The sequence below is a fragment of the Amblyraja radiata genome, chromosome 7, assembly GCF_010909765.2.
Source record: "Amblyraja radiata isolate CabotCenter1 chromosome 7, sAmbRad1.1.pri, whole genome shotgun sequence".
Lineage (NCBI taxonomy): Eukaryota > Metazoa > Chordata > Chondrichthyes > Rajiformes > Rajidae > Amblyraja > Amblyraja radiata.
The window spans coordinates 73,914,679-73,942,658 of NC_045962.1; the positions used below are offsets into that span (position 1 = coordinate 73,914,679).

The 27,980-nt window shown below is 41.4% G+C and overlaps 1 protein-coding gene across 50 annotated transcripts in view; it reads right to left on the reverse strand.

Moving 5' to 3' along the window:
* The window catches only part of neb (nebulin), a 224,129-nt gene that overhangs the window by 184,848 nt on the left and 11,301 nt on the right, over positions 1–27,980 (reverse strand). For 46 of the 50 annotated variants that reach the window (XM_033024753.1, XM_033024790.1, XM_033024793.1 and 43 more), the window contains 16 exons: positions 21,010–21,039; positions 20,696–20,737; positions 20,555–20,584; positions 19,845–19,874; positions 19,617–19,745; positions 17,182–17,289; positions 14,608–14,712; positions 14,371–14,475; positions 12,866–12,970; positions 11,891–11,995; positions 9,141–9,242; positions 6,741–6,848; positions 3,444–3,560; positions 956–1,057; positions 758–865; positions 288–392 (listed from right to left, as the gene is read on the reverse strand). In XM_033024753.1, the coding sequence (XP_032880644.1) occupies positions 288–392; positions 758–865; positions 956–1,057; positions 3,444–3,560; positions 6,741–6,848; positions 9,141–9,242; positions 11,891–11,995; positions 12,866–12,970; positions 14,371–14,475; positions 14,608–14,712; positions 17,182–17,289; positions 19,617–19,745; positions 19,845–19,874; positions 20,555–20,584; positions 20,696–20,737; positions 21,010–21,039 (1,431 nt within the window). The remainder of the gene's footprint in view (positions 1–287; positions 393–757; positions 866–955; positions 1,058–3,443; positions 3,561–6,740; positions 6,849–9,140; positions 9,243–11,890; positions 11,996–12,865; positions 12,971–14,370; positions 14,476–14,607; positions 14,713–17,181; positions 17,290–19,616; positions 19,746–19,844; positions 19,875–20,554; positions 20,585–20,695; positions 20,738–21,009; positions 21,040–27,980) is intronic. The other 4 variants (XM_033024762.1, XM_033024763.1, XM_033024752.1 and 1 more) reach the window with 3 other exon arrangements.

A 27,980-nucleotide genomic window follows, 5' to 3' on the forward strand; every position in this document is an offset into this window, starting at 1 on the left:
CTGGGGCAAGGACGATTTATCAGGAGAAATTAGTTTAATCCTCAATGAAAATTAAAGTAATTAAATTTAATGTGAAATATGGAATAAGAAACTAATATCAACACTTGCAACAATCACCTACTAGATTGTCGGAAAATCTATCCACTCGATTCAAAGAGAAATTAGGATGGGTAATAAATGCTGGCCCACATTCCATGAATCAATAATTAAAAAGTATCAATAATAAGAATATTTGGTTTATTGAGCAAATTGGGATATTAGTATTAGAACACATTTTGGAGACTTACATCTTTACATTGATCGCACTTCTTCATCGCTTCATATTCTGGAGTAAGAGTTTGAGGGAAATAACAGCTTCCTTTATCCAGTTCATAATCTTCCTTATAAGCTTTCTAAAAGAGAAATATGATATTATTAAATTTCAGAGGTATTGAGTCATGCAGCACAGAGACAGACCCATTGGCCCAACTCAGCTATGCAATCTAAGATGTCCATTTAAATGGTCCATCGCCCATGTTTGAACCATATCCCTCTAAATCTGTCCTATTTATGCGACATTTAAAATGTATTTTAAATGTTGTTACTGTACCTGCCTCAACCACCTCATCTGGCAGCTTGTTCCATATACCCACCATCCTCTACGTGCAAAGGTTGTCCCTCAAGTTCCTATTAAACCTTTCTCTCCTCCCTTAAACCTATGCCCTCCAGGCACACCATTGGAAATGTATTAGTTGCAAAAATGTATTTGATTACTTACCCCACTTTTCATTGCTTCGACCTTCATACAATGAAGCATGTATGGCTCCTCGTGGCTGCCAATATAGTGGCCCTTCACTTTGTCTTCATAGTTCTGCTTATACTTCACCTAAGATTGGAGAAATCCATCATACTGACGTCTGCCCATTTCAAGAGGTAAACATTGAATCCAAGATTGGAAAGTAACTCGGTGACTTACATCACTGTAGTCCTTCAGAATGTGGTCTGTTTTGAATTTTGGAGTATCGCAATAATTAATGCTTGTCTTGGCAGTTTTTTCATAGTCTTCCTTATACAGTCTCTGAAAAAAATGGAAACAGTGATAAGTACATACAACAGAAGTTCCTTATTTGACATCCAGTAGAAAATAAATTGGCCATTCCTATGTTCTGTTCTCTCTGTGGCTTCACCAAAACATGTCTTCTTAATTTTCATATTCCCTACGATGATGGGCTCTGTCCATGATATGATTTCACATCCATAACTGTATTTCGGATGGTGGGTATATCTCACAGTCTTCAGAAACATTGGCCCTTTTTCTGAATATCCCTCAAGCTGCACACCTCTCCTTCAAGCTTGTGACCATAATTCCTGCATCTGACATCGAAGCTCCAACCTGCGGATTTCAACATCGAGGAGCTCGCAGTCTCGGGTAGAGACTGACGTCGGGAAGCTCCAAGCCGCAGGAGGTTCGACCAGCCCCGACCCGGGGTCCGATCGCCCGGCGCAGGGAGCTGAGATCCCCCCGATACGGAAGCTTGATCGCCCCGATGCGGGGGGCTCGACCGCCAGTTGCGGGAGCCAAGATCGCCCCGACAACGGAAGATTCGAGTGCCCCGACCGCGGGAGAAATTATTTGGGTGTCTTGTTGCACTTTATTGGTATGACTGTAGAGCAATCTGAATTTCACTGTACCTTAATTGGTACATGTGACAATAAACAAACCTTGCAACCTTGAACTGCAACCTTGACTGCCTCTTTCTCCGGAGATACTGCCTGAGTGCTTCCCAAATTTCTCTTGTTATTTCAAATTTCCAGCATTACTAATATTTTGTTTTTGCATCTTCAGCAATGACTAATTCCAATCCCCAAACTGTTACCTTTGGATTCCACTGAGGATTTTTTTTAAGGCATCCGCTCACACATCTGCCGTCTGCCCTTAGCTTTTTTATCTGTTCATTTATTCTGTATTTATTCTCTAGAAAGCATACTGTCGGGTTGTATCACAGCTTGGTTTGGAAGAGCTGTGCCTAAGATAGTAAGGAATTGCAAAGAGCTGTGCATGTGGCCCTGTCAATCACACACACCAGAGTTCCCACCAGTGACACCATCTACACTTCATGGTGCTTCAAGGAAGCAACCAACATAATCATACGTTTGTAAGTCATAGGAGAAGAATTAGGCCATACGGCCCATTGAGTCTATTCTGCTATTCAATCATGGCTGATCTATCTTTCCCTCTCAACCCCATTTTCCTGCCTTCTCCCCATAACCCCTGACACACTTACCTGTCAATCTCTAAAAATATCCATTGACTTGGCCTCCACAGCCTATGGCAATGAGTTCCACAGATTCACCACCCTCTGACCAAAGAAATTCCCCCATTTCCTTTCTAAAGGCACATCCTTTTATACAGAGGCTGTGCCCTCTGGTCCTAGATTCTCCCACTAGTGGAAACATCCTCTCCACATCCACTCAATCCAGTATTTTGCCACCCTGGTCATGCCTTTTTCTGCCCAGTCCTGTTGAGCAGAAGATGCAGAAGCTTGAAAGTGCCCACCACCAGACTCAGGAACAGCTTCTTCTCCTCTGTTCATCAGGCTTCTGAACAGTCCTTCCGCAAGCTAATGTGCTGTCTGGTTCACCTCTACCCCATTGCAGATATTGAACTTTGTCCATGGAACTTGTGCAATGCTGAAAACTATATTCTGCACTCTGTACCTTCGCTTTACCTATTTTACTTGCGTTTGTTTTGCTTGTATACATCTATAGTATTATCTGACTTTATTGGATAGCATGCAAAACAAAGCTTTCACTATGTGGCAATAATAAACCTAACATACCCTTCCATTTTACCAAATTATCTCAACCCTACAGATGTGCCGTAGAGGGTTTATCGGGCTGCATCACAGCTTGGTTTGGGGACAGCTCCATCCGTGGTCACAAGAAATTGCAGTGAATTGTGGATGGTGCCCAGACCATCACACAAACCAACCTCCCTTCCATTGATGCAGTTTACACTTCACACTGCCTTGGCAAGGCCAGTAGCATAATCAAGGATGAGTCGCACCCTGGCCACTCCCCTCTCCCATCTGGGAAAAGGTATAGAAGTGTAAAAACGCACACCTGCAGATTCAGGGACAGTTTCTTCCCAGCTGTTATCAGGCAACTGAACCATAGTACCACAACTGGAAGGCATTCCTGAACTATTATTTACCTCATTGAACATTATTTGCCAGACAATCCTTGATTAGACTATACTGGCTTTACCTTGCACTAAAATATACTCCCTTATCGGGTGTATGGCCCAATTGTAAACATGTATATTCTTTCAGCTGCCTGGTTAGCATGCAACCAAAGCTTCTCACTGTACCTCAGTACACGTGGCAATAAACCAAACTGATAAACTAAACTGAACTAAGTGTATTTGTTACACAGCTGAGAGGTAAAAGGGCATTGTGACTCACATCACTTGCTGATTTCCCGGCAGCCTTGAATTGTTTAAGGAGTGGGTTTTCAGTCGCAGGTAGTGTGTTGTAATCCGTTTGATGTTTGGTCTTTTCATAGTCCTTTTTATATTTTATCTGAAGAAATGAAAGAAAACAAACAAAAAGGATGAGAAGACTGGGTCACTTTGCTCTTGAAATGTTATGTTTGCAGGTGATATCAAGCAAGTACGGTGGGTTGTCTTGAAATGTTGAGAAGATTCAGGGGATATTAATAGATGAATAAGTGAATGGGTGAGGACTTGGCAGATGGAATATAATATGAAAAGAAAATCATGTAATCCACTTTGGTAGAAAAAGTTTGAGCACTTTTAAATGTTAAAAGATTAGATTTCTAACGGATCCTTTATGTCCTTTGCACAAATTATGGAAGGTTACTTTACAGGTTCAGTAAGTAATTAAAAATAAACCAAATAGTATGTTGAGCTTGACTGTAAGAGGGTTTGAGTACGAGAGGTGAAATGACTTAGTGTAATGATATAGGGCCCCCTACTCCTTATCTACTGCAGACTGGACAAAATAGCTGCAACAAAGGTCAACCATATTGATTCCTGTTAACACAGATTGTCTTATAAAGACAGATCAAACACTTAGGGCCTATACCCTCTTAAGGTTAGAAGAATAAGAATTGATCTCATTGAAACGTATACTTTCTTTATGTGGGGTTTTCAGACTCAATACAGACACAATAATGGCTGGGGAGTCATAATCTCACCATATAGATATGAGGTTGCTTTGGCAAGTAAGGTGAAAGTAAATCCAAAGGGTTTCTACAGCTATATTAATAGCAAAAGGATAACGAGGGATAAAATTGGTCCATTGGAGAAACAGAGTGGGCAGCTATCTGCAGAGCCAAAAGAGATGGGGGAGATATTGAACAATTTCTTTTCTTCGGTATTCACCAAGGAGAAAAATATTGAATTATGTGAGGTAAGGGAAACTAGTAGAGTAGTTATGGATACTATGAGTTTCAAAGTAAAAGAAGTACTGACACTTTTGAAAAATATAAAAGTGGATAAGTCTCCAGGTCCTGACAGGATATTCCCTAGGACATTGAGGGAAGTTAGTGTAGAAATAGCCGGGGCTATGACAGAAATATTTCAAATGTCATTAGAAACGGGAATAGTCCCCGAGGATTGGCGTACTGCGCATGTTGTTCCATTGTTTAAAAAGGGTTCTAAGAGTAAACCTAGCAATTATAGACCTGTTAGTTTGACTTCAGTGGTGGGCAAATTAATGGAAAAGATACTTAAAGATAATATATATAAGCATCTGGATAATCAGGGTCTGATTAGGAACAGTCAACATGGATTTGTGCCTGGAAGGTCATGTTTGACTAATCTTCTTGAATTTTTTGAAGAGGTTACTAGGGAAATTGATGAGGGTAAAGCAGTGGATGTTGTCTATATGGACTTTAGTAAGGCCTTTGACAAGGTTCCTCATGGAAGGTTGGTTAAGAAGGTTAAACTGTTGGGTATAAATGCAGGAATAGCAAGATGGATTCAGCAGTGGCTGAATGGGAGAAGCCAGAGGGTAATGGTGGATGGCTGTTTGTCGGGTTGGAGGCAGGTGACTAGTGGGGTGCCTCAGGGATCTGTGTTGGGTCCTTTGTTGTTTGTCATGTACATCAATGATCTGGATGAAGGGGTGGTAAATTGGATTAGTAAGTATGCAGATGATACCAAGATAGGGGGTGTTGTGGATAATGAAGAGGATTTCCAAAGTCTACAGAGTGATTTAGGCCATTTGGAAAAATGGGCTGAAAGATGGCAGATGGAGTTTAATGCTGATAAATGTGAGGTGTTACACCTTGGCAGGACAAATCAAAATAGGACGTACATGATAAATGGTAGGGAATTGAAGAATACAGTTGAACAGAGGGATCTGGGAATAACCGTGCATAGTTCCTTGAAGGTGGAATCTCATATAGATAGGGTAGTAAAGAAAGCTTTTGGTATGCTAGCCTTTATAAATCAGAGCATTGAGTATAGAAGCTGGGATGTAATGTTAAAATTGTACAAGGCATTGGTGAGACCAAATCTGGAGTATGGTGTACAATTTTGGTCGCCCAATTATAGGAAGGATGTCAACAAAATAGAGAGAGTACAGAGGAGATTTACTAGAATGTTGCCTGGGTTTCAACAACTAAGTTACAGAGATAGGTTGAATAAGTTAGGTCTTTATTCTCTGGAGCGCCGAAGGTTAAGGGGGGACTTGATAGAGGTCTTTAAAATGATGAGAGGGATAGACAGAGTTGATGTGGTCAAGCTTTTCCCTTTGAGAATAGGGAAGATTCAAACCAGAGGACATGACTTCAGAATTAAGGGACAGAAGTTTAGGGGTAACATGAGGGGGAACTTCTTTACTCAGAGAGTGGTAGCGGTGTGGAATGAGCTTCCAGTGGAAGTGGTGGCGGCAGGTTCGTTGGTATTATTTAAGAATAAATTGGATAGGCATATGGATGAGAAGGGAATGGAGGGTTATGGTATGAGTGCAGGCAGGTGGGACTAAGGGAAAAAAAAATTGTTTGGCGCGGACTTGTAGGGCCGAGATGGCCTGTTTCCATGCTGTAATTGTTATATATATAGAACCAACTAATCAGAACTGAGATTTAGACTTTACTCCAGACTTTAGAGATACAGCATGGAACAGGCCCTTCGGCCCATCGAGGCCATGCTGACCAGTGATCACCCCTTATACTAGCACTAGGGACAATTTTACAACTAACTGAAGTCTCCAAACCTGTACGTCCAAGAGGACGAATAATTCCAAAGATTTATCATAATGAATAAATTGAATGAATAGTATGGTGTCTATAGAATTCTATACCTCAAAGAAATATAGTGGCTCAATTATTATATTTGAGGCAGAGGTTGATAGATTTTGGAAGGGAATCAAGGGATATGGAGTTATTGCCACAGAATCGGTATTGGGATTAAAGATCGGACATGTTCTTAGTCGTACTAGGGTCTGCAATGGATTTTTACTGTTTTTTATTTCTGACATTGACTTGGGAAAAGCCTTAGTTAAAACAAAACTTTTCACAAGTCTAACGATGCATATTTGATGCAGTGCCTTTGTGAACTGGAAAATTGAGTGTATCAAATTTCAATACTATAACAGATACATTTTAATGAATCAAGGTCCTGGATTATTTCTAAACACATGCCAACAGTATCTTTTGATTATCTTATATTCTTTTCTGTGTTTCAATAGAGCTATTAAAAATGGACCAAGGATGAACAGTTGATCATTTACCGCACTATATGCATTCCCAGCACGTTTATTGGCTTCATAAACTGGGGTGTCCGTCTGCATGAAGTAAATTTGGTCTTTCATTTCCTCATAGCCAGCATTATACAGTTTCTGATTGAAAGGAGAAGAAAACACACAAACACAGCAGTCGTTTAGATGGTTTGTCATGTTGCAAGGGTTTTTGATAGATACCATCAAAACAAGTGAAGTATGGATATAATTCTAAATATTTCAATAGACAATAGACAATAGACAATAGGTGCAGGAATACGCCAATCGGCCCTTCGAGCCAGCACCATTCAATGTGATCATGGCTGATCATCCCCAATCAGTACCCCGTTCCTGCCTTCTCCCCTCATCCTAATTTTGTGCAGGACTGGATTCCTGGATTCCATTTTCCTCTGAACTTAAGTTTCCCTCTGATGGTTAGTTATGTACAGACCCCTCGGAAACTATATTATGCACTCTGTATCTTTCTCCTTGTTCTACCTATTGTGCATGAGTTGGCTTGATTGTATTCATTAGTTTAGAGTTTCGAGATGCAGATACATACCTGTTTAGAGTTTCGAGATGCAGACCCTTTGGCCCACTGAGGCCATCGATCACCACTTCATATTAGTTAAATGTATGAACCACTGCCTACACACCAGAGGCAATTTACAGAGATCAATTAACCTACAAGCCCGTAGGGGAGGAAACCAGATCACACAGAGGGAGTCCATGTGGTCACAGGGAGCATGCGCAAACTCTGCACAGACAGTACCCGAGGTCAGGATCAAACCTGGTTCTCCAGTGATGTGAGGCAGCAACTCCAAAGTTGCGCCACTGTGCCACCTGCACTATGTATTTATTTATAACATTATCTGATCTGAGTGGGCAAAACAAATCTTTTTATTGTACTTCGGTACATGTGACAATAATAAACCTAAACCCGTTAAAGACCCAAGGATGATTACGAAAGAACTGCAGATGCTGATATGAATCGAAGGTAGACACAAAATCCTGGAGTAACTCAGCGGGTGAGGCAGCATCTCTGGAGAGAAGGAATGGGTGACGTTTCGTGTAGAGACCCTTCTTAACCTGAAACGTTACCCATTCCTTCTCTCCAGAGATGCTGCCTCACCCATTTAGTTACTCCAGCATTTTGTGCCTACCCCCAAGGACGATTGTCAGTTTATGTCTTCCATAGATTTTGAAGTTGGTTCTGTTCACCTTACAGTTACATAGAGTTAACATTAATCTTCTTGCCTAGTGAGAAGGTTGACGCGTGTGTGCTCCATCTTGAAGGGAAGAAATACTCATCTTTAAAATAATTCTTCCCCAGTGTATATAGGAACCTGATTTTAATTGAAAACTGGATGTTCCAGGGCTTTGCAAATGTGGCACCAGCAAGGAGATGATGAGCAGCCAGGTCTAGAGGCCAGGTGCTTTGTAGAATCCTCTATGAGGACCAGGAGGAGGAATTATGATCTTCCACCCAACTCCTCCTCCTTCCCGCACTTCCTCAGGGAAAGTCCCTGCAGTTTGTGATCTCTCCTCACTACAGCTATTGACCTATTCTTCACCCTCTTTAACCCCTTCATACTAAGTGGTCCAATGCATAATCTGCCATTTCAACCTCTTCTCAATTTCTTCTTCTTCTTCATTGTCACGTTCTGCCCATCTGCCAATACCTTGCCTGCCTATTGAAACCTCCCCTTCCACCCTGTTATCTTTTCCTGCTTCTTTCTTAATGCCAGGCCTAATTAACCTCCCATTCCTTTCCACCTACAGGTGCTGCTCCACCCATTGAGTTCCCTCGGCAGATTGATTGTTGCTCTAATATCTGAAATCTCTTGTACCTCCCATTATAAGCTTCCTTGCTTATCAAATTCCAACAATGGTAGCCTTTGTGTCCCTGTTCCTCATTGTCATCCCCCAGCAGCCGTCTCCACCATCAGCCTCTCCTCCCTCCACCTGAGTACGTCTGCCTTTTATTTCCCTTGTCTGCTTCAACCAAGCATCCACCCGCTTCTGTCTTACAACTGCACCCTTCCCCTTTCCACATCAAGATCTCTCTGCCCATCATTGCTCATCCCTCTTCAGCCCACCTATTACTTCGGAGACCATGTTTCACCCCCTCCCTCCACTCCCTCTCCTTTCCTCTGGCTGCTCTTAGTTCTGATGCAGGGTCTCAACCTTAAAACGTTGACAACTATTTTCTCCCATAGATACTACTCAACAAACCAAGATCCCCCCGCAGTTTGTTGTTTGCTTTTAAGTTGCTTTATGCCCATGCCTTGCAACTCATAAAACTGGCAATCATAGCCAGCGGCCAATCTGTGTGATGACCAGTTTGTAAATGGAATAAAATATTAATGTTGATTAATTTAATTTCTTGCGTATTTTGATGAAGAGACTTACTGCGCTCAAATTGTCAGAATTCATGCGTGCAATCGCAACATCATAGCAAGGTGTCTGGCTCCATTTGCCGTTATTTTTCTTATGATCTTCATGGTATTTAAGCTGCAAGAAAATGAAATTGCGTATTAATTTGGTTTTTTTTTAAGGCAGGCAAATTTGCCACGACATTTTATGAAGGCATTTCGCAAACGATTTCAAAACCTATGAGTATAGTTGGAAACATCACTTGGGTTTAACACAAATTAAAATTCTATCAAAGTCACCAGAAATGTTCTAAATCATTGGGTGAGTAACTCGGGTATCTGAACCTCTTGACTGTTCTCTAAAATGCTGCACAAATTCTGGGCAATTAGAGATGGATGATTACTACCAGTAATTACCCTGTGAGTGAATGAAAAGAAGCTCAGAAAAATATTGATTCATATATTCTTCTTGAGGGTAAAGGAATTTCAATGTAATCTTTGGATGCAAGCAGTAATGCAGTGGTGCCCTTGCTCAATTGATTCAGTGTGGACTGAAATTCATATCCCACATCCCAATCAAAATGTAATTAATATTTAGGTGGTAACATTGAAATAGTCTAACGGAAAATATTTGATATACTCAGCAGGTCAGTCCACATCTCTGGAAAATAAACTGAGTCAATGTTTCAGATTGGAGTCCTGTTTCCCCCCACAAAAGCAGCCTGATCCATTGAGTATTTCCAGCATTATCTGCTTTATTTTAGATTTCCAACATGCACTGGTTTTTTCTGGTTTTGAAATAATCTAACAATCTGAATAGAACTTGAACATCAGATCAGGATGGAGGTTAATTCAAGATGGTTAAAGGTAAATAATGATCAATTTGCATCCCCTTTGATTATGGAGTGCTAAAATATACTCCTGTCACAATCTTTAATTAATATAAAATATACTCCTATCACAAACCGTTTTCCACAGAGAATATCCTCTCTTATGCAACACCATTGAAAAATCCACTTGACATTGAAAAGTAAAGTGTTAAATTTTCATAAAACTTAAAATACCATTGAGGAAAAACTGATAATTCAATTAATTAATGCTGACCCTGCCTGCTCATTGAATGATAAACTATTCAATATTTGAAAGGTCATTAATTGAATTTATATTCCACTGGTAACTTAGTCATTGAACTGCTACTGTCCTCCTTGGATTTTTTTTAATGATAACAATAACCGCAAAGCATTCTTCATGAAATGTTTTTTCTTCCTTTAAGCTCTATACTATTACGTTTCATCCTCCATCATCCTCAGAATCCATGACTTTGAACATTATCACAGGGCTTCTCCGCCCTCTAAATTAGTTACACTCCAAATCTCCCACAACTCCTTCCTCTATTTATAAGTCATTCATGTGGCTTTTCAGTTAACCTCTGACCACTTCCTTATACCCATCACCTGCCAAATTCTACATTCCCTTCCAATCTCATTCCCATCTACGTTCACTCCAACTGTAGGAAATCTTGAACGCACCATTTAAATACTAGTATTCACACCCAATCCTTCTGAAACAACCAGTCTATTCAACTACAATCTCTCCTTCACCAATAACACCCTTTCACTCTCACATCCTGTTCAGCCCCTGTATTTCCTCATCTCTAAACTGGAAGGGATACAAACTTGAGCTTACTTGGCCCTTGATGGAATACATCTCCAGCAATAACATAAGCAATAGCAAGAAATGCATCAGGTGAGAGAAACTTAACATTTCATGTCATCAACACAAAGTATTAACTCTGTTTCTCAAAATTTAGAGAAGGATCGTTGACCTGATACATTAACCCTGTTTATTTTTCCACAGATACTTCTAGTCTTGCTAAATAATTCTAATATTTTCTATTTTTATTTCAGATTTCCAGCATCTGTATATTTTGCTTTTGAATCTCCAATAATATCTCTATGTCTTAACGCCCATCTCTATTCTTCCACCAAATATGGTGATGTCTTCCTGTTACTCATTTATGTTATCTCCTTGACCATAGAATTCAAAGACACAAAGCCATGTTTCACATGCAGCTCCTCATTTCCCAACACTATCCCTTTAGCACATCACATTGAGTCTCAAACTGGCACTTGACATCCAATTTTCTCCTGGTAAACAAAGCCAACATCTTTCGACTCCACCGCTTACCTTTTCTTCTTCTATTCTTCCCAACTATGACATTAGGTTCAAACAGGCTGTTCATAACCTTGGTGTTCCATTCATTCCTGAGTTGTGCTCTGATCCATATGCGGCCCATCATAAAACAATACCACACCACCATAGTTATTTTATCCATGCCTTTGTTGATGACAGACACATTTATTCCAATGCTTACCTAGCTAAACTCACTTCTTCCATCTATACTTTCAATTCCTTCATATCCCTGTTTTCTGCATCATGTCCATTACTCCCTGTTCATGTTGACTTGCTTTAGATCAACAAATAAAATGTCCTAGCTCTTAAAGCCAATCCGTGGCTCTAAGCCTATCGCCAGTTCCAAGTCACAGTGTTCCTGCAACTATGACAATATTATGTGTTCTACAACCTTTGTTCCCAACATTAATAGCCCGAAAAATCTTATTCTGGAATTACCTCACTATAACTCCACTCTCCTTCTGGCTTAAAGCCCTCTTTCAAACCCAATATGCTTCAGACCCTCCGACCCATTGTTTGTCCGATTATGCCTTTGGTGAAATGACTTGAAGCATTTATCTTCCCTTGAGATGAAATGAGAATGGTGCTACTCACATTACTGAGATGGTTGAAATTCGTTTTCGCCAACTTCATATCCGGTGGCTCTGCCAGTGATGTGTACTTTGACATTCGTTCATTGTGTCCTTTCTTGTATTCAATCTAGACAGAAGAAGAAAAGCATTCAAAGAGTGAAAGTCAATGATTCTGAGGAAACATATGTTTTTAATTGCTGACCATTTCTGTGCTTCATGCTTTAACATTTATCATACAGTCAATAAAAATAATAATATTTGATAAGGAACAGTGTACAATGCTTAGCACAGAAAATCTGTCTATGTACTTAATTGAAAGTGTAGTGCATTCGATAAGGAGGTAGAAGTCAAGGTATTCCTCTTGGTCTTTTTTTTTCTTTTAACTGTTCCGTGCATCGATATTATAACCACACAAGTTCACTTTAGTTTAGAGATACAAAACAAAAACAGGTCCTTCGGCCCACCGGGTCTGCGCCAACCAGCGATCCCCACATAATAACACTATCCTACACACATTAGGGATACTTTTTACATTTACCAAACCAATTTACCTACATACCTGTACGTCTTTGGAGTGTGGGAAGCAGTAAAACAAATTGTGCTGTCTGGCCCGGTACATTTTATCACCATCATTGGTCTTTTTCTCCCAGAGAGTTGTGAATTTATGGAATTCCTTGCCACAGAGGGCAGTGGAGGCCAAGTCACTGGATGGATTTTTAAGAGAGAGTTAGATAGAGCTCTAGGGGCTAGTGGAGTCAAGGGATATGGGGAGAAGGCAGGCACGGGTTATTGATAGGGGACGATCAGCCATGATCACAATGAATGGCGGTGCTGGCTCGAAGGGCCGAATGGCCTCCTCCTGCATCTATTTTCTATGTTTCTATGTCTTTTTTTGGTGATAAGTGAAAGTAATTGCAGCACACTTCAATGCTTGTGTTCATTGTATGGAAACCTCCTTTAACTAACATACCCAAGTAGGTGTGACCAAATTACTTACATCACTCAGGGCTTTCTGAGCATTGGCAACACGTCTCAGCTCTGGACTGTCTGTGTACGGATAATAGAAAGGCTTTTCTTCCTCCCAAGCTTCTTTATACAATTTCTTCCAGCGAAAGAGAAGGAATAAAATCACGTCAGTTCAGTGTTTAAGGTTTCAACGATAACCGTGACAATAGTTGTGATGAAAAACACTATTTCAAAATAATTGTTTTTTTAGAATAGGTCCACACTGCAGGTGAGCAACAGGAGGACACCAATAATAATGCAAAACTTGCAGAGTTCTGGAACTGAGCAAAAGCCCCCATATCAGCATGAAATCTTTGAAAGCACTTTGCTCGACCCATTTGACTTTTCTTCAATTATCCCACCACAAGGAAGAGATTATTGTAATATATCCATGCTATAATGTTTCCACACAGCGTATTCTCAATCGTTGTCATATTATTGGGAAGGAGATAAAAGAAAACACAATGCAGCCTGAAGACAAGGCTGCTCCATCTCACTCCTATACATCCCGATCATCTCTAGAATTACCCAAGTTATGCCCTGGGAAAAAGGTCACTAGGAGTCACTTCATTTTACGATTCATCTGTTTTTAAGCCATTCAACAGAGATCTTAGTACATGTTGATCTCAATAGACCATGGGAGCATTGGGTAAAATTAAGTTTTCTGAACTAAAATTTACAGGTAACTTTTGTAAATAATGTTGTAGATAAAGTTGTAAAATAACATGTCAAAACAAGTTACATCTCTGCAAAAACAAAACCTGCAACATAGCAACTTTAATCTACTAATTAATACTATCTATCCAATGGCTTGCATACTCAGACCTGATTTCATTTTCTGCTTCTACAATTCAAAAAATACTGTCTGCAAAATAATGATAAACATAGGCACTGAATATCTTTCCATTCCCATCTTCTCAGCATTCCCACCAATGTTTACAGGGTTATATAGTATCCTCTACTGGAGTAAATCTTGTCGTGATGTATCTATCCTCCTTCAAACACCAATGTCTGCAGAGGTGCCTGCTTTTACATAGAAAGACAATCAATGGAAAGGTCTTTCAGCTACACTATTAGCCTCCACAAACATGAAGATCCAGACCCTAATCTTTGCCTGAACCTCTGCACATCAGGTGAAGTCAGACAAGCCATTATCAACTGAATGCTTTGTGTAAATGAAACAAGAGAGATGAAATCCCCAACCTTTTATCCTCAGATCATTTATGGCCTTGCAGATTTAAGATGGCATTTGTACCTTCACAAAACCTAGCCCGGAAACTTGCACAGTTCACACAGGTGGAGCCCACCTGTTCGCGGTCCTCGAAATAAGACTCCCACCAGACTCATACAATAGCCCTCAATAATGTTGCTCTTTCTCGCAATAACAATTAATATTGTGACCGTTTTAAAACCAGACAATTATGCAGGCAAAAGATCACGAGAGCAACATTTGCTCAACAATTGCCAAGGCTCAGTTTGATAGATTGATTCAATTACCGGACTGAAAGCTTCGGCAAATTTCACAGCTCGCACTAGCTCAGGTGCATCACATGGCAAATGGTAGATGTCCTTTGATTCTTCCCATTTTTGTTTATACAGCACCTGTTTATTCAAGCAGATGAATGGGGGTGTCACTAATCTTAGTCGCATATGCAGCAAAATGACAATGTTAAATAAAATGATGTATGATATAAAATACATTAGGCTCAGATAGTAAAATGCAAGCTTTGTTACCTTGCTAACCAATTGTGAGACCTTTTTAGCATGTTCAATGTCCCGGGATGTCCCATCAACATGACACATCGTCCTTGCCTTATCACCATCTGAACGATACTTAACCTTTATAATGAAAACAAATAAGAAATTACAATTTTTCCAAACAAATGCATTGAGTTTACAGTAATGATACAGTCACTCAACTAACTTCCCAAAAGAATGTATATGTTCCCAGACTTCTCCCACTCTTTTTCAGTCATTGCATCAATATATCCTTTTATCCCTTTCACTGTCCTCTGGTTATTTAGCCTTGCTATTTCACTCAACCATTTTGGTGCATTACACATACTTACTGCTCCTTGAGTAAATGTGTTCTCGTGAATGTTCCTCTGGAGGTCTTTTATAGTGATGCCCTCCAGGTGCCAGAAAACATTCTAAGTCCATTAAATGAAATTATTCATCTCCTTCTGCATTTTTTCCTCATAATCATTGTAATCCAATGTTTAGTATCGCCCACAATTTTGAGAATGGGACTTCCAAACCCCAAGCCAAATCATTGATTTTTAACAGTGGCCCCAATCTTACTTCTGTGAAATGCAACTTCCTACTTTCTGCTGGCATCTGTAATCACCTTTCACCACACTTCTATGCTTTCTGTTTTATACTCAGTTTGAGATTCCTTCTCCAAATTTCATTCTGGATGAGGCAAGATTAAGCCTCCCTCCAAATAATTGTTCAAAAATTAAATGTGAGATGTAAATTTAATTTAATTTCTTCCTATAACATTAAGAGAGGGAGCTGGAAGCCATTCCACAATCTGTCATTTCTAAGGTTCATGCAACCTTTGTCCCCGACTTCACACATCCCATGCTTTATTATGAGCCTATGGTGAATATTTTCTAATAATCCAGATATACTATACCTACGACTGCACTCATTACGTTCTCTCACTGTGTCAACGGATCTAAAAAGGCTCACAAAGTCCGATCTTATTTTTTCTAATTCATGCTGACCATTATTATTTTGTATTTGTTTCTCAGTGTTATTCTGAACATGCTATGACTCCATGACTCCATGAAAGCAGCTCACCATCACGTTCTCAAGGATAATCACAAATTACAACAAATGTTGGCCGTCATTAATGCCAGATCTCAAAACAAGCAAAAACAAATTTAAATAGCCCTTCTGCCATTGCATTTGTGATATTGTTTCTGCTATTGTTATATGGAGGAATAAATATTGAATCAAATTAATTAGAGAAAGAATCTTTCCAAAACATTTTAGATTTATTCTTGGGTAGGGATTTGGCCTCATTGCCATTGCAGGTCTAACAGATAGTAATTTAGTGCTAGTACCAGAATGAATAAAAGATTAAAAGATTAATCTGTGTTGGAGTAGCAGAGGAGGAGAAATAAAGGAATTAAATTAACGCAAGTTTTGAATATCCAATTTTTTTGTACAATATATGGATTAATTATGTGTTAAATTCTTCAGTGGATCATAGGATAGGATAGGATAGGTTCTTTATTGTCATTATAACTTGTAAACATGTACAACGAAATTAAAAATGCCAACCAGTCAATGCACCATTCACACATTATCTAAAAGCTAACGATACGTAAAAGAGAATATCTGAAATAAACAACTAAAATAAATAACATGAAAAAAACAAGCATAAACACACAACCATACATTCTTCTGTTGATTGCACAATCCCTTTGGTATGTAGCGCACCTGCGCTCATTTGGTGGCTATATTAAGTGTAGTTATTGCTGTGGGATAAAAACTGTTTTTGAGTCTGTTTGGCCTTGTCCTCATTGATCTGTACCGTCTGCCTGATGGCAACAGTTCAAACAGGGAGTGTCCGGGGTGGGAAATGTCCTTTATAATGTTCTGGGATTTCTTGAGACAGTGGGAACTGTGTAGGTCCTCCAAGGTGAGGAGAGGGCAGCCGACAATCTTCTGGGCGTTGTCAATAGCCCTCTGGAGCGCTTTCCTCTGAGCCGCTGTGCAGCTGGTGTACCATACGCATACACAGTATGTTAGGATGCTCTCTATGGAGCACCGATAAAAGGACAGCAGCAGTCTCTGGGCGATGTTGTTCTTCCTGAGCACCCTCAGGAAGTGCAGTCTCTGCTGGACCTTTTTCAGCAGCGCAGAGGTGTTCACGTTCCATGTCAGGTCCTCCTCAATGTGGATTCCCAGGAAGCGGAAATCCGCCACCCTCTCCACACAGTCCCCTCTGATGATTAATGGTGTAATGTCCGTTTTCTTCTTCCTGTAGTCTATTATGAGCTCCTTGGTCTTTGAGGTGTTGAGGAGCAGGTTATTCTCTCCACACCACACTGTCAGCTGCTCCACCTCATCCCTGTAGGCGTACTCATCCCCCCCAGAGATGAGCCCCACCACCATGGTGTCATCCGCAAATTTGACAATGGTGTTACTGTGGTGGGCGGGGGTGCAGTCATATGTGTAGATGGTGTAAAGCAGGGGGCTCAGCACGCAGCCCTGTGGAGAGCCGGTACTGAGGCTGAGGGCCGTGGATGTGTGATGGCCCATGTCACCAACCAACAATATTAACCAGTTTCCTACCTCACTGAGCTGTTGCTGAACCTTGCGAATTCTCCTTAATTCCGGTGTGTCTGAAGTGACAGCGTAAGGTTTCCCTTTCTGACTTTCAAATTTCTCCTTGTATTTGTTCTGTAAAAGAGATCACATTTCTTAAAGCCAAATTTATCAAATACACATTTTATGACCTAACGTCTGATTCTGTGGCAATCACTGTAAAAATACATTCGAGTAATTCACCTGTGTGTAATAGTTAGGTCAGGTGGGGGGGGGGAGTTCCCCCCTCCAGGGGTACTATGTAATCCCGTGCTACCTGCTCCATGGTCGGATAGTCATCGACTAAACCGTCTCCCTCACCTGGTTTGCCAGGTGAGGAGAGGGCTCTGGACCCCCAGCAGGATCAAAAACAAGACCTGTCAAAGGACAGATGAGTTCCTAATGAGCCGACGGCCATCCACACTTCAGTAGAAGTTGCGATCACTGACGTACATAGCATTGTAAGGCAATGTGCCCGTTGATGTTTTCAACGATGATGGTGATGATGATGATAATAATGATGTAATAGTGCTTCAAATCACCCAAAGGCAAGGTTATCAACATGGTCGTTATTATCCTCCTGATGATATTTGCATCTCTACAGTGCAGCTGAGTATTATCTTCGGCACTGGACCAGAAGGGGGCAATAACATGCCAAGATTCAGAGCTGAGCACTTACTGACTTTAGACATACAGCTGGAAAACAGGCCTTTTGGCCCACCATGTCAACCAGTGATCTTCCCATATACTAACGCTATCCTACTACACCCTCCGCACAATTTACAATTTTACCAAAGCCAATTAACCTACAAACCCGTACGTCTTTGAAGTGTGGAAGGAAACCGGAACACCCGGAGAAAACCCATGCAGTCACTGGGAGAATGTACGAACTCTGTACAGACAGCGCCCGTAGTCAGGATTGAACTCAGGTCTCCGGCACTGTAAGGCAGCAGCTCTAATACTATGCCACTGTGCCAGCCTTACAGACAGTTTTCCTTTGCTGTTCCAACCAATGGAACATTTATGATGGCCTTGTCAGGATGCATTAGTCCATGGAAAACATGTATCTCGGATACCAGATGCCCATTTGCCTAACTGGTTTAATTGTGAAGCTCATCTCCAAAACACCGGTCAATATTAGAAAAACATAAACCCTCCTTGCGGTTGAGAAAATAAATGTTCTGCATTATGGGAGAGTAAGAGGAATAGAGGGATGGCTGTGAAGAGTGCCACAATGATTGGAAAATTATTAAAAGGCAACAATTTAACTAGATGGAAACCTGTAGAAGTTACTTCGAAGAATGACCACGTGAACTGAACAAGTTGCAGAAGGGGCGATAGGTCCCCAGTTTGAATTTGGAATTGACCTAATGATTCCAGGAATGAGTAGGTTAACCTATGATGAGCGTTTGTCGGCACTGGGCCTGTACTCTCTGAAGTTTAGAAGAATGAGGCGGGACATCATTGAAACATACTCAATAGTGAAAGGCTTGGATAGAGTGGATGTGGAGAGGATGCTTCCACTAGTGGGAGAGTCTTGGAATAAAGGTCATAGCCACAGAATTAAAGGACTTTTTTTAGGAAGGAGATGAGGAGAAATTTCTTTAGGGTGGTGCATCTGTGGTATTCTTTGCCACAGAAGGCTGTAGAGGCCGAGTTAGTTGATATTTTTAAGGCAGAGATAGATTGATTTTCAATTACTACAGTTGTCAGAAGTTATGGGGAGAAGGCAGGGGAATGGGGTTAGGAGGGAGAGATAGATCAGCCATGATTGAATGGTGGAGTAAACTTGATGAGCCGAATGGCCTAATTCTACTCGTATCACTTATGACCTTCTGACCTTAATGCTCGATTCAAGCACCCTGGAAAATAGGCACAGTGATCCAAATGCTAGGCCTTGGGTCAGACCACATGGCTGGATGTTGTTAAGTAACCAGAGGTTTGGAATCTCAAGGTACAGATGAGCAGGCCATCAGTATACCCATGCTCACCAATCTCTTATCATTAGGTCCACACTTAAATGGATAGGATCGAATAGAGTCAACTTCACCGGCTTCTACATAGTTGGTGTTTTCTGAACATAAATGTTACTGTAAGGCATGCCTAGCCTGGAGAAATACTTCAACTGCTATTTAAACCTCATTATCAGTCTTCGCCAACTATTAAACCTGTGAAACGCCCCAAATGCTTGCAAAGGTCTTGCATCTTCACGATCGTTGTAATTTTAATTACAGTATTCATTTAATTAAACAATTAAACCTTAAAAAATATATAGATAATGATTCTCTAGGGCTTAGATGTAATGCCCTCATCAGACATTGCCATAACACACAGGTGAAGGAAGCTCTCCTCAACAAGGTGTCAGATGGATTGAACATTGAAGAAAAACATGCATTGCCACTAAATGGATACATATTTCATACCGCACTGAATAGATCCTTCATCTTTTCACTGTGTTCCAGGTAAGGGGTCATAAACTTTGACGTGTCAACCTTCTTTTTCTTTCTCCCTTTCCGGACAGGCAGCCCTGAGTCAGATTGTTCATGGTGAACCTTAAAAAGAGAATGAAACAGAATTAGTTCTTCCTCATGAACAAGTGAATCGCTCCGCGTCAAATATTCTCCCTTCACTTGACTTGACATTTTTCTCACCTCCCGAATGATTGTCTGGGGCCCTGAGACCTGATTGGAAAAAAAACACACCAGTTTAGGAGCTGAATGGATGGCCAGATTTTCCACAGCACACGGAATTAATTCTATAACTATAAACCAAGAATGCTCAAACTTCTTTGATTTGAAAGAAGTCAGAGCAGAGGAATGAGGACGTAAGTGGTTATCATCACTCCATGCACGTTACTCCACGGCACATTGAGGCTGTTGGGCATGTGCACCCACATCAAGTGCTTAGCCTTGCTGCAATATTAACTAAAAGACCTGACCTTACCTGGACCACCACTGGAGCCAAGGAGTATATCATCCTCCAGGTATTCGTCTTCGTAGGTGTCTTGGAGTCCCAATGGCCTCAACTCATGATCTCTCATGGATGGTCTCCCATCACCCAAGTTTCACCCAACTCTCCACATCCCGCCCTTCCAATCTTTCCCCAAGGTTCCATCTACTCTCTGCTTTCCAAATTCCTTTGATCAGGCATCCCCACCAGTAACACCACCAACCATCCTCTCTGCAATCTACGAGGCCTGTTCCTCAAGGCTACCTCCACAATTGTGGAGAGATTCTATTACATGTGACATCTTGGGCCCCAGTGTGTACTAGTATGTGTACTTGGCGAGCCAAGCCAAGAATGTGTGCATTCCCCTATAAACAAATTCATCACCAAGTATTCCCAATTATCTTGTTCTCACCTCTCGAGTGACCGTTCGTGGTTCCGAATACTTGGAGGAAAGAAAAGCAATAATTTAGCGACTGAATAAATCATTGCATTTGGTGTCATCACACTGGATGTATTCTTTCCTTTTATTAAATGTTTCTCCAGTTATCCTTACCTCTGTTCTCACCTCCCGAATAATTGTTTGAGGTCCTGAGCCCTAGTGGAAAATCAGACAAATTGGCCATTCAATAGCTTATAAAAAAAGACTCTCTTACTCAATCTCATTTAACAATGTACAGTAATATTTCCCAATTATCGTTCTCACCTTGTGCATACTAATCTGTGGCTGAAGTCTCATAGGAAACAAAATTATCACTGAGAAGCTATAAAGGTGTCGCAAGATATGCAATAAAACAAGAACTAATTCTACAAATTGAGACAAGCACCCTGCAATATTTGCAAATTATTTAACTTCATTATCGTTCTCACCTTTCGAATGATGGTATGTGATTCTGGGACCTTGTGGGAAAGGAGAATGTTAATTGAAGAACTAAATTAAAGGTGTCACGTTTTCACCAGCAACGTTTACATGTGGTGATTTTGCTGAGTCTGCATTGATCTGCTTAAAGTTGCCATGCAGTATCAAGTCTGCTACAAAACATTCAATAGAACAATTGCTTTACTTTGGTGCAGATAGCAACATTCATTAGCAAGCACGAAGCTTTGCTAACATTAAAATAAACAGAACATGCAAAATAAATATTCAGGAGATCTCTAGCAAGAAAAGATAGACACAAAAAACTGGAGTAACTCAGTGGGTCACACAGCATCTCTGAAGAAAAGGAACAGGTGACATTTCAGGTCGCGAGTTACTCCAGTTTTTTGTGTCTATGTTTACTTTAAACCAGCATCTGCAGTGTCTTCCTACACAAGTAGCGAGAATAGCACTTTTTATTCTACACCTGATGTTTATTTTTCGATAAACATGTTAAATGATTTGCAATTCTTCCAGCTTTAAAGACCACACTTTTCTAAAAATATATTCTCTGTAGCATTGAGATGCAGTTGTAGGCAAGTGCCCTTCTTCAAGTAAGAGGAATTAATGAAAACTGAAGCTTCCTGTCAACATTGTGAAGAGCTCACAACAATAAATCCCGTCCTAATTGTACAGTTACTGCAATCATAAGCTGGAATCTTAGACCGTAACGAGATCCTGCATCTCATGTTATTAACCTTGCTGATTACTGCAAAGTAGTAAATGCTGCGCATCAGACATACCATGCATCATGACCAAACAGAGCATCCAAAAGCATTGAACAATCCATTTAAACATCCATGGGTCAACCTTCCACCAGGCGGATACTTACTGAATGCAGTTCCCACCATGTTACAGGGTGACACCGGAGAAAAACGTATGAAATTGTTTGCAGTTATCATAAAGCTTGAGCAATAGCAGCACCATATTATCCAATATTACCAGGTGAACCAACATTAATCATTTGGACTAAGAGCATTGGAATTTGCTATGATGTGGAATTCCCCATATTTATATTGTGACAGGGAAATTTACTCTGGTTTCAAATCCATCCATTTGCTTTTTGTCCAGACTATTTTCAGCAGATCACTGATTCCAAACTTGAAATTATTTCAATTAAATTCTAGATCCTGATTCAGATTTGTTTAACTAACCATGCTTCTTTTAAGCTGCAATATGAGACTAGAAATGTGCCTTAGCATAGTCTCAGTGTAAATGTATAATTTATCTGCACAGCAGACATCTTCTATCAGTTCATTCTGTGGAATTCTCTGCCACAGAAGGTAGTTGAGGCCAGTTCATTGGCTATATTTAAGAGGGAGTTAGATGTGGCCCTTGTGGCTAAAGGGATCATGGTATATGGAGAGAAGGCAGGTACAGGATACCGAGTTGGATGATCAGCCATGATCATATTGAATGGCGGGGCAGGCTCAAAGGGCCGAATGGCCTCCTCTTGCACCTATTTTCTATGTTTCTATGTTTCTATTTTAATTCCCTTTTCCATTCCTAAACGAACCTGTGCTGTCTGTCCACGGGTTCCACAACTGCCACGCACAAAATGGAAGAACAGCACCGCATGTTCTACTTGAGCAACCTATAACCCAACAGCATGAACACTGAAATTGGGAAATCCCACCCCGTACATTTCTTTCTTTTTAGAACTTTCTAGAACTTTCTTTCTATTTCCGCTGCTCCCATCACCCAATTCCTTTCCCCTCCTCCAACCACTCATCTCCCACCCCTCCCGACTGAGTCACTCATTTTCCTTTCTCCTCCCGTTTTTCTCTCAGCCCACTCGCCCATTGTCTTCCACTTACTATTTCTCTCTGGTACTACATTTCACTCTCCATCTTATCAGATCCCACATCTGTGCCTTATTATCCACTCCACTTTACCTCCAGCCCTGGTTACTATTTCCACCCATCTATCATTTATCTGCCTTCACCTGAATCCACCTAGCACATGCCCCATCCCTTCCCCTCACCACTTTCTCTCCAAACTTTCTGCTCCATCAATCTGAAGAAGGGTACCAACCCGAAACATCATCTGTCCATGTCTCTCCGCAGATGCTGTCTGGCCCACTGAGTTCTTCCAGGGTTTTGTCTTTTGCTTTTCCATCAGCTCTCCTTGATCCCTATGCTGCTCAACATCACTGCCATTACCCCAAAGTAGAGCAAGTAATGTGTGCATACCAGTTGGCAACCTGACATGCAAAATAAATGTTACTTGATTTTGTGTCACTTGATTTTGTGTCAACAAGACTTTGAGCTATCAGTATCAGTGACCACTGTGGCAGTATGAGGCAGGGACAGCGTCACTGAACATAGCACCTGTTGAGTACTAAATAAAGCTTGATACAAGAGTTCACCAGCATCAATGGTAAACTTCAAAATGACTTCAAGCCAAATGTATGACTAAATGATCAGTGCATTTACATGCGCATTAAAATGGTAGTAATGTTGCCCAATAGTAAACAAAATACCTACGTTAGTTCTATCAAGTATCCTTAACAAAGGAGGACAGTCAAGATATTAAAGAATAGGAAAGACAAAATGTTTATTGAGTCATTACAGTCGATGACACTAAATAATCAATGCTCAGATCAGAAAATTGAAATTAGACCAAAAAGTAGTTCAAAGAGACATGTCAAAGAACATAGAACAGTACAGCACAAGTATATGAGGCTCTTCAGCCTCATCTCATCTGCCTGTACACGACCTATATCCCTCTATTCCTTGCTCATCCATGTGCTTATCTAAAATGGAAAAGGCATTGGAAAAGTAGCGAGAAAGATTCCAGGATCTCTATATTGATACAGTGGGTCACAATGCCCATATTCATATCAGGCTAGATACAAATGAATCTATTGTAGGCCAAATTGGAAGAAGGATTAGACAAATTGGAAAACAATGTTTCAGTAAAGACAATTCAAAGTGACTGAACAATCCAACTGTAATAGTGCCTAAAGTGGACAAAGTCTGTTCTGCCAAATTTTGATTAAAATGTGATGTTGAATCAAGCAGTTCTCTACATTGCAGAATTGTCATGCCAAATTAGATCTCCAAAGGATTAGTCGCACCCTGGCCTCTCCCTCTTCTCCCCTCTACCATCAGACAAAGGGCACAGAAATGAGAAAACGCACACCACCAGTTTCAGGAACAGTATCTTCCCAGCTGTTATCAGGCAACTGAATCATCCTATCAAAACCAGAGAGCAGTGCTGAACTACTATCTACCTCATTGGTGACCCTTGGACTCTCCTTGATTGGACTTTGCTGGCCTAACCTTGAACTAAACGTTATTCCCTTATCATGTATCTATACCCTGTAAATGGACTGATTGTAATCATGTATTGTCTTTCCGCTGACTGGATAGCACGCAACAAAAGATTTTCACTGCCCGTCGACCCGTCCTCGTGGCCTACCAGCGGGCTTGGAGCGCCGTTTCCTGGCGGGGACCGCCCAGCATCTCGGCCTCGGTGGCGGCACAGCGCTGGAGCGCTATCGCGGAGCGGAGTGGAGCGGGCGATGCCTTGCCTGGGTCGCCGCGCTGGAGCGACGCGCTGGAGCTCTGGTGAGCTGGACCGCCGAGAGCAACACCTCCGGGCTGCGGGTCTGCGGAGCGGAGAGGCGGCGCCGACTTTAACATCGGGAGCCTGGGAGCTCCAAACCGGCGCGGCCTTGTCGGCTCCGGAAGCCGCGGTCTCCAGCTAGAAAGCGGCCGTTCCAGGTGGCCCAGCCGCCGAGAGGACTCTCCCGACGCCGGGGCAAGACCACCCGGTGAGAACGGCCAGGAACATCGGGCCTCCGTAGAGGCAATTGCGGTGGCCTCAATAGGCCTGACTTTGGGGTGAACTTGGGGTGGGGACTGGACTTTGTGCCTTCCTCCACAGTGGTATCCATTGTGGGGGGATGATTTTTTTGTCTAATGTAATCCTGTAAGTCTGTGTCCAAGATGGCTGCCGTGAAGGGAGAGTGAACGCTGGCGCGCTTTGGCTGCCGCTGCTCTCTCTTCACACTGTGTTTTTGATTTTCTGTTTTTGGACTGAATTCTGTTTTTAATTTGTGTCTCTGTGATGTCTTTATTACTTATTTTATTCTGATTATATGTTTTTATTTCTATGAATCTATGTAAGGTGTCCTTGAGATGTCTGAAAGGCGCCCATTAAATAAAATTTATTATTATTATTATTACCTCGGTACTCGTGACAATAAACAATACTCAAACGGAAACGGTCCCATGCATTTGCTTGGTTGAATGTGGACAAAGGGAGCCTGAAATGTTTGACAATTAAGAATAGAATAGAATAGAATAGAATGCCTTTTATTGTCATTTAAACAGACAAGGTTTGAACGAAATATCATTCCTGCAGTCATGACATTACAAAAAAACCAAGACAAAACCAAGACACACACTTAACCCAATTTACACAAACATCCATCACAGTGAATCTCCAACACCTCCTCACTGAGATGGAAGGCAAAAGTCTTATCTCTTCCCTTTGTTTTTCTCTCGTGGTCCAGTAGTCCAACTCCAGCAGTCCAACTGCAGCGTCGAGGCGACTGGGGCTCACGATGTTCAAGCCCCCGGCGGGCGATGGCAAGTCCTGCGGCCATTTAAGCCGCGCGAGGCGATGTTAGGCCCCGCTCCGAGTCATTTAAACCCCGTGATTCCGGCGGGAGAAGTTGCCGTTGCGGGAGCTCCGAAAAGCGGTCTCCCACCAGGGACCTGTGAGCTCCCGATGTTCCTGTCCACCGGGCCTGTGGCCGAAGCCTCTGAACCTCCGAAGTCGGGTTGCAGCTGCGCGCCACCACATCTCTCCCCGCTCCAAAGTCGGCCAGCTCCGCGATGGCGAGTCCGCAGGCACCGCGATTGGTGCCCCCAGGTGGGAGCCGCCGTCGAATCCACGATGTTAGGCCCAACGACACCGGAGACAGGGAAAAAGTCGGGTCCCCGTACAGGGAAGAGATTAATGTACCAAAGGAGATTTATTTCTCTCTAAAAGTATTTAGTGGAGCAAAATTATCATCGATGGTCTTTCAGATGAGAATGCACATGATATTATAAAATGCTTCAAGGAATTTCAACCATTACAAATTACAGTTACAACAGCAGTTTCCCACATAGAGCAATAATGATGGCTGGAGTTCCAGTACAAGTTCCAGAATCAATTCCAGAACATTTAGTGAGACTGATATGAGACCTGCTCTAAAATTTGTAACCAAAGCCATTCATCGCAGATATATCAATTTTAAATGGCAGTGTTATCAGTCTTGCATAGTACAATAGTCAAGAGAAAACAATTGCATTTTTTTCATGTGAATTAAAACTTGGTTTTATTCTTAAAGTAGGGAAGAGCTACATGAGACCTCTGTTAATACAGCACATTTATACATAGACTCAAGGAACTGATGCTGGAATCATGCATCAAATACAAAATGCTGGTGAAACTCTGTAAGTTAGGCAGCATCTATGGAGGATATGAATGGGCAATGTTTTAGCTCAGGACCCTTCTCCAGTCTGAAGAAGAGTTAGATATTTAACTTTGAATAGAGACCTTAAGCCTTAATACACATTTTTGGTCATAGGTAATCAATACAAATAATGCAGATGGGCTTTTATTTTATTTCAATAGGATTGCACAATCAAATATAGAACTTCAAATCAAAATACCTTGCAGATGCATTGTCAAGTTTACCATATGAGAATTCAGGTAAAGGAAATTACAGCTTGATCTTCAAAAGGTAAATAGTAGTTGTTCTTCCATTTGCAGAAATGGAGATAGCTGAGACACAAAAATATATCATTCTAAAATGAATATAAAAAGGAAATTTGAAAGGACAGTCTGAATCAGCCAGGTAGCTAGAAGTAGGCAAGAAGTGATAGTGTAATCGGTTGTAGAAGGAGAAAGGCCATGTTATACCAAATGTGTTGAGGAAGAACATAGTAAAGAGTTTCACATCAAACACTTTGGTATTATGAGCATTAAGGCAATGACACATTGAGAGACGGGCACCAAGCGATGCTAGAACACCATCAACTCGGTGAAAGACGCTCTTTACCCTGCTCAAAACCTGTTGGCCTTTCAGCAGAGTGAAATGTCCGTCAGGGAATATTGCTGACTGGCCCATTCCAGACTACAAGAGTACGTGCTGAGGGACTCGCTGAAGTTTACTGCAGCCAACACCAAGACTCTCTGGGGAGAGAACCACAGTCTAGGGTCCTTCAGCCACAGGACATTGAGGGGCAGAGTCCGGTGTGAACACCCCTCAAGCAAGAGAATGTATACCACCCCAGGGGGTAACAAATCTGGAAAAAGTGTTTGGTTAAAGACCTTTGAATACGACACTAATTCAAAGCATGGGCAGGGCGTCATGGTGGCGCAGTGGTAGAGCTGCTGCCTTACAGTGCTTACAGCAACGAAGACCCGAGTTCGATCCTGACTGCAGGTGCTGTCTATATGGAGTTTGTACGTTCTCCCATGGGTTTTCTCCGAGATCTTTGCTTTCCTCCCACACTCCAAAGACGTGCAGGTATGTAGGTTAATTGGCTTGGTGTAGGCGTAAATTGTCCCTAGTGTGTGTAGGATAGTGTTAATGTGTGGGGATCGCTGGTCGGCGCGGATGTCGGACTGGTAGGCCGAAGGGCCTGTTTCTGAGCTGTATCTCTATACTAAACTAAACTGATGAATGTATGAGAATAACCGGAACGTTTTTGGACTGTTTTTATTTTGTATATATTTTAAATTCTGAATGAAGTTTATTTTTGGAAATAAACAAAATGGCTGGGGTTTATTCGCTGGGATTAGATAAAGATCCAGAAATTTCACAAGGCAAGAGTACTATCTTCCAAGATTGTAGGATTATAGGCAGCAAAGGTATCTTTGCAGAGTTGTGAAGCAGTAAAATATGGGAGATACTCAGCAG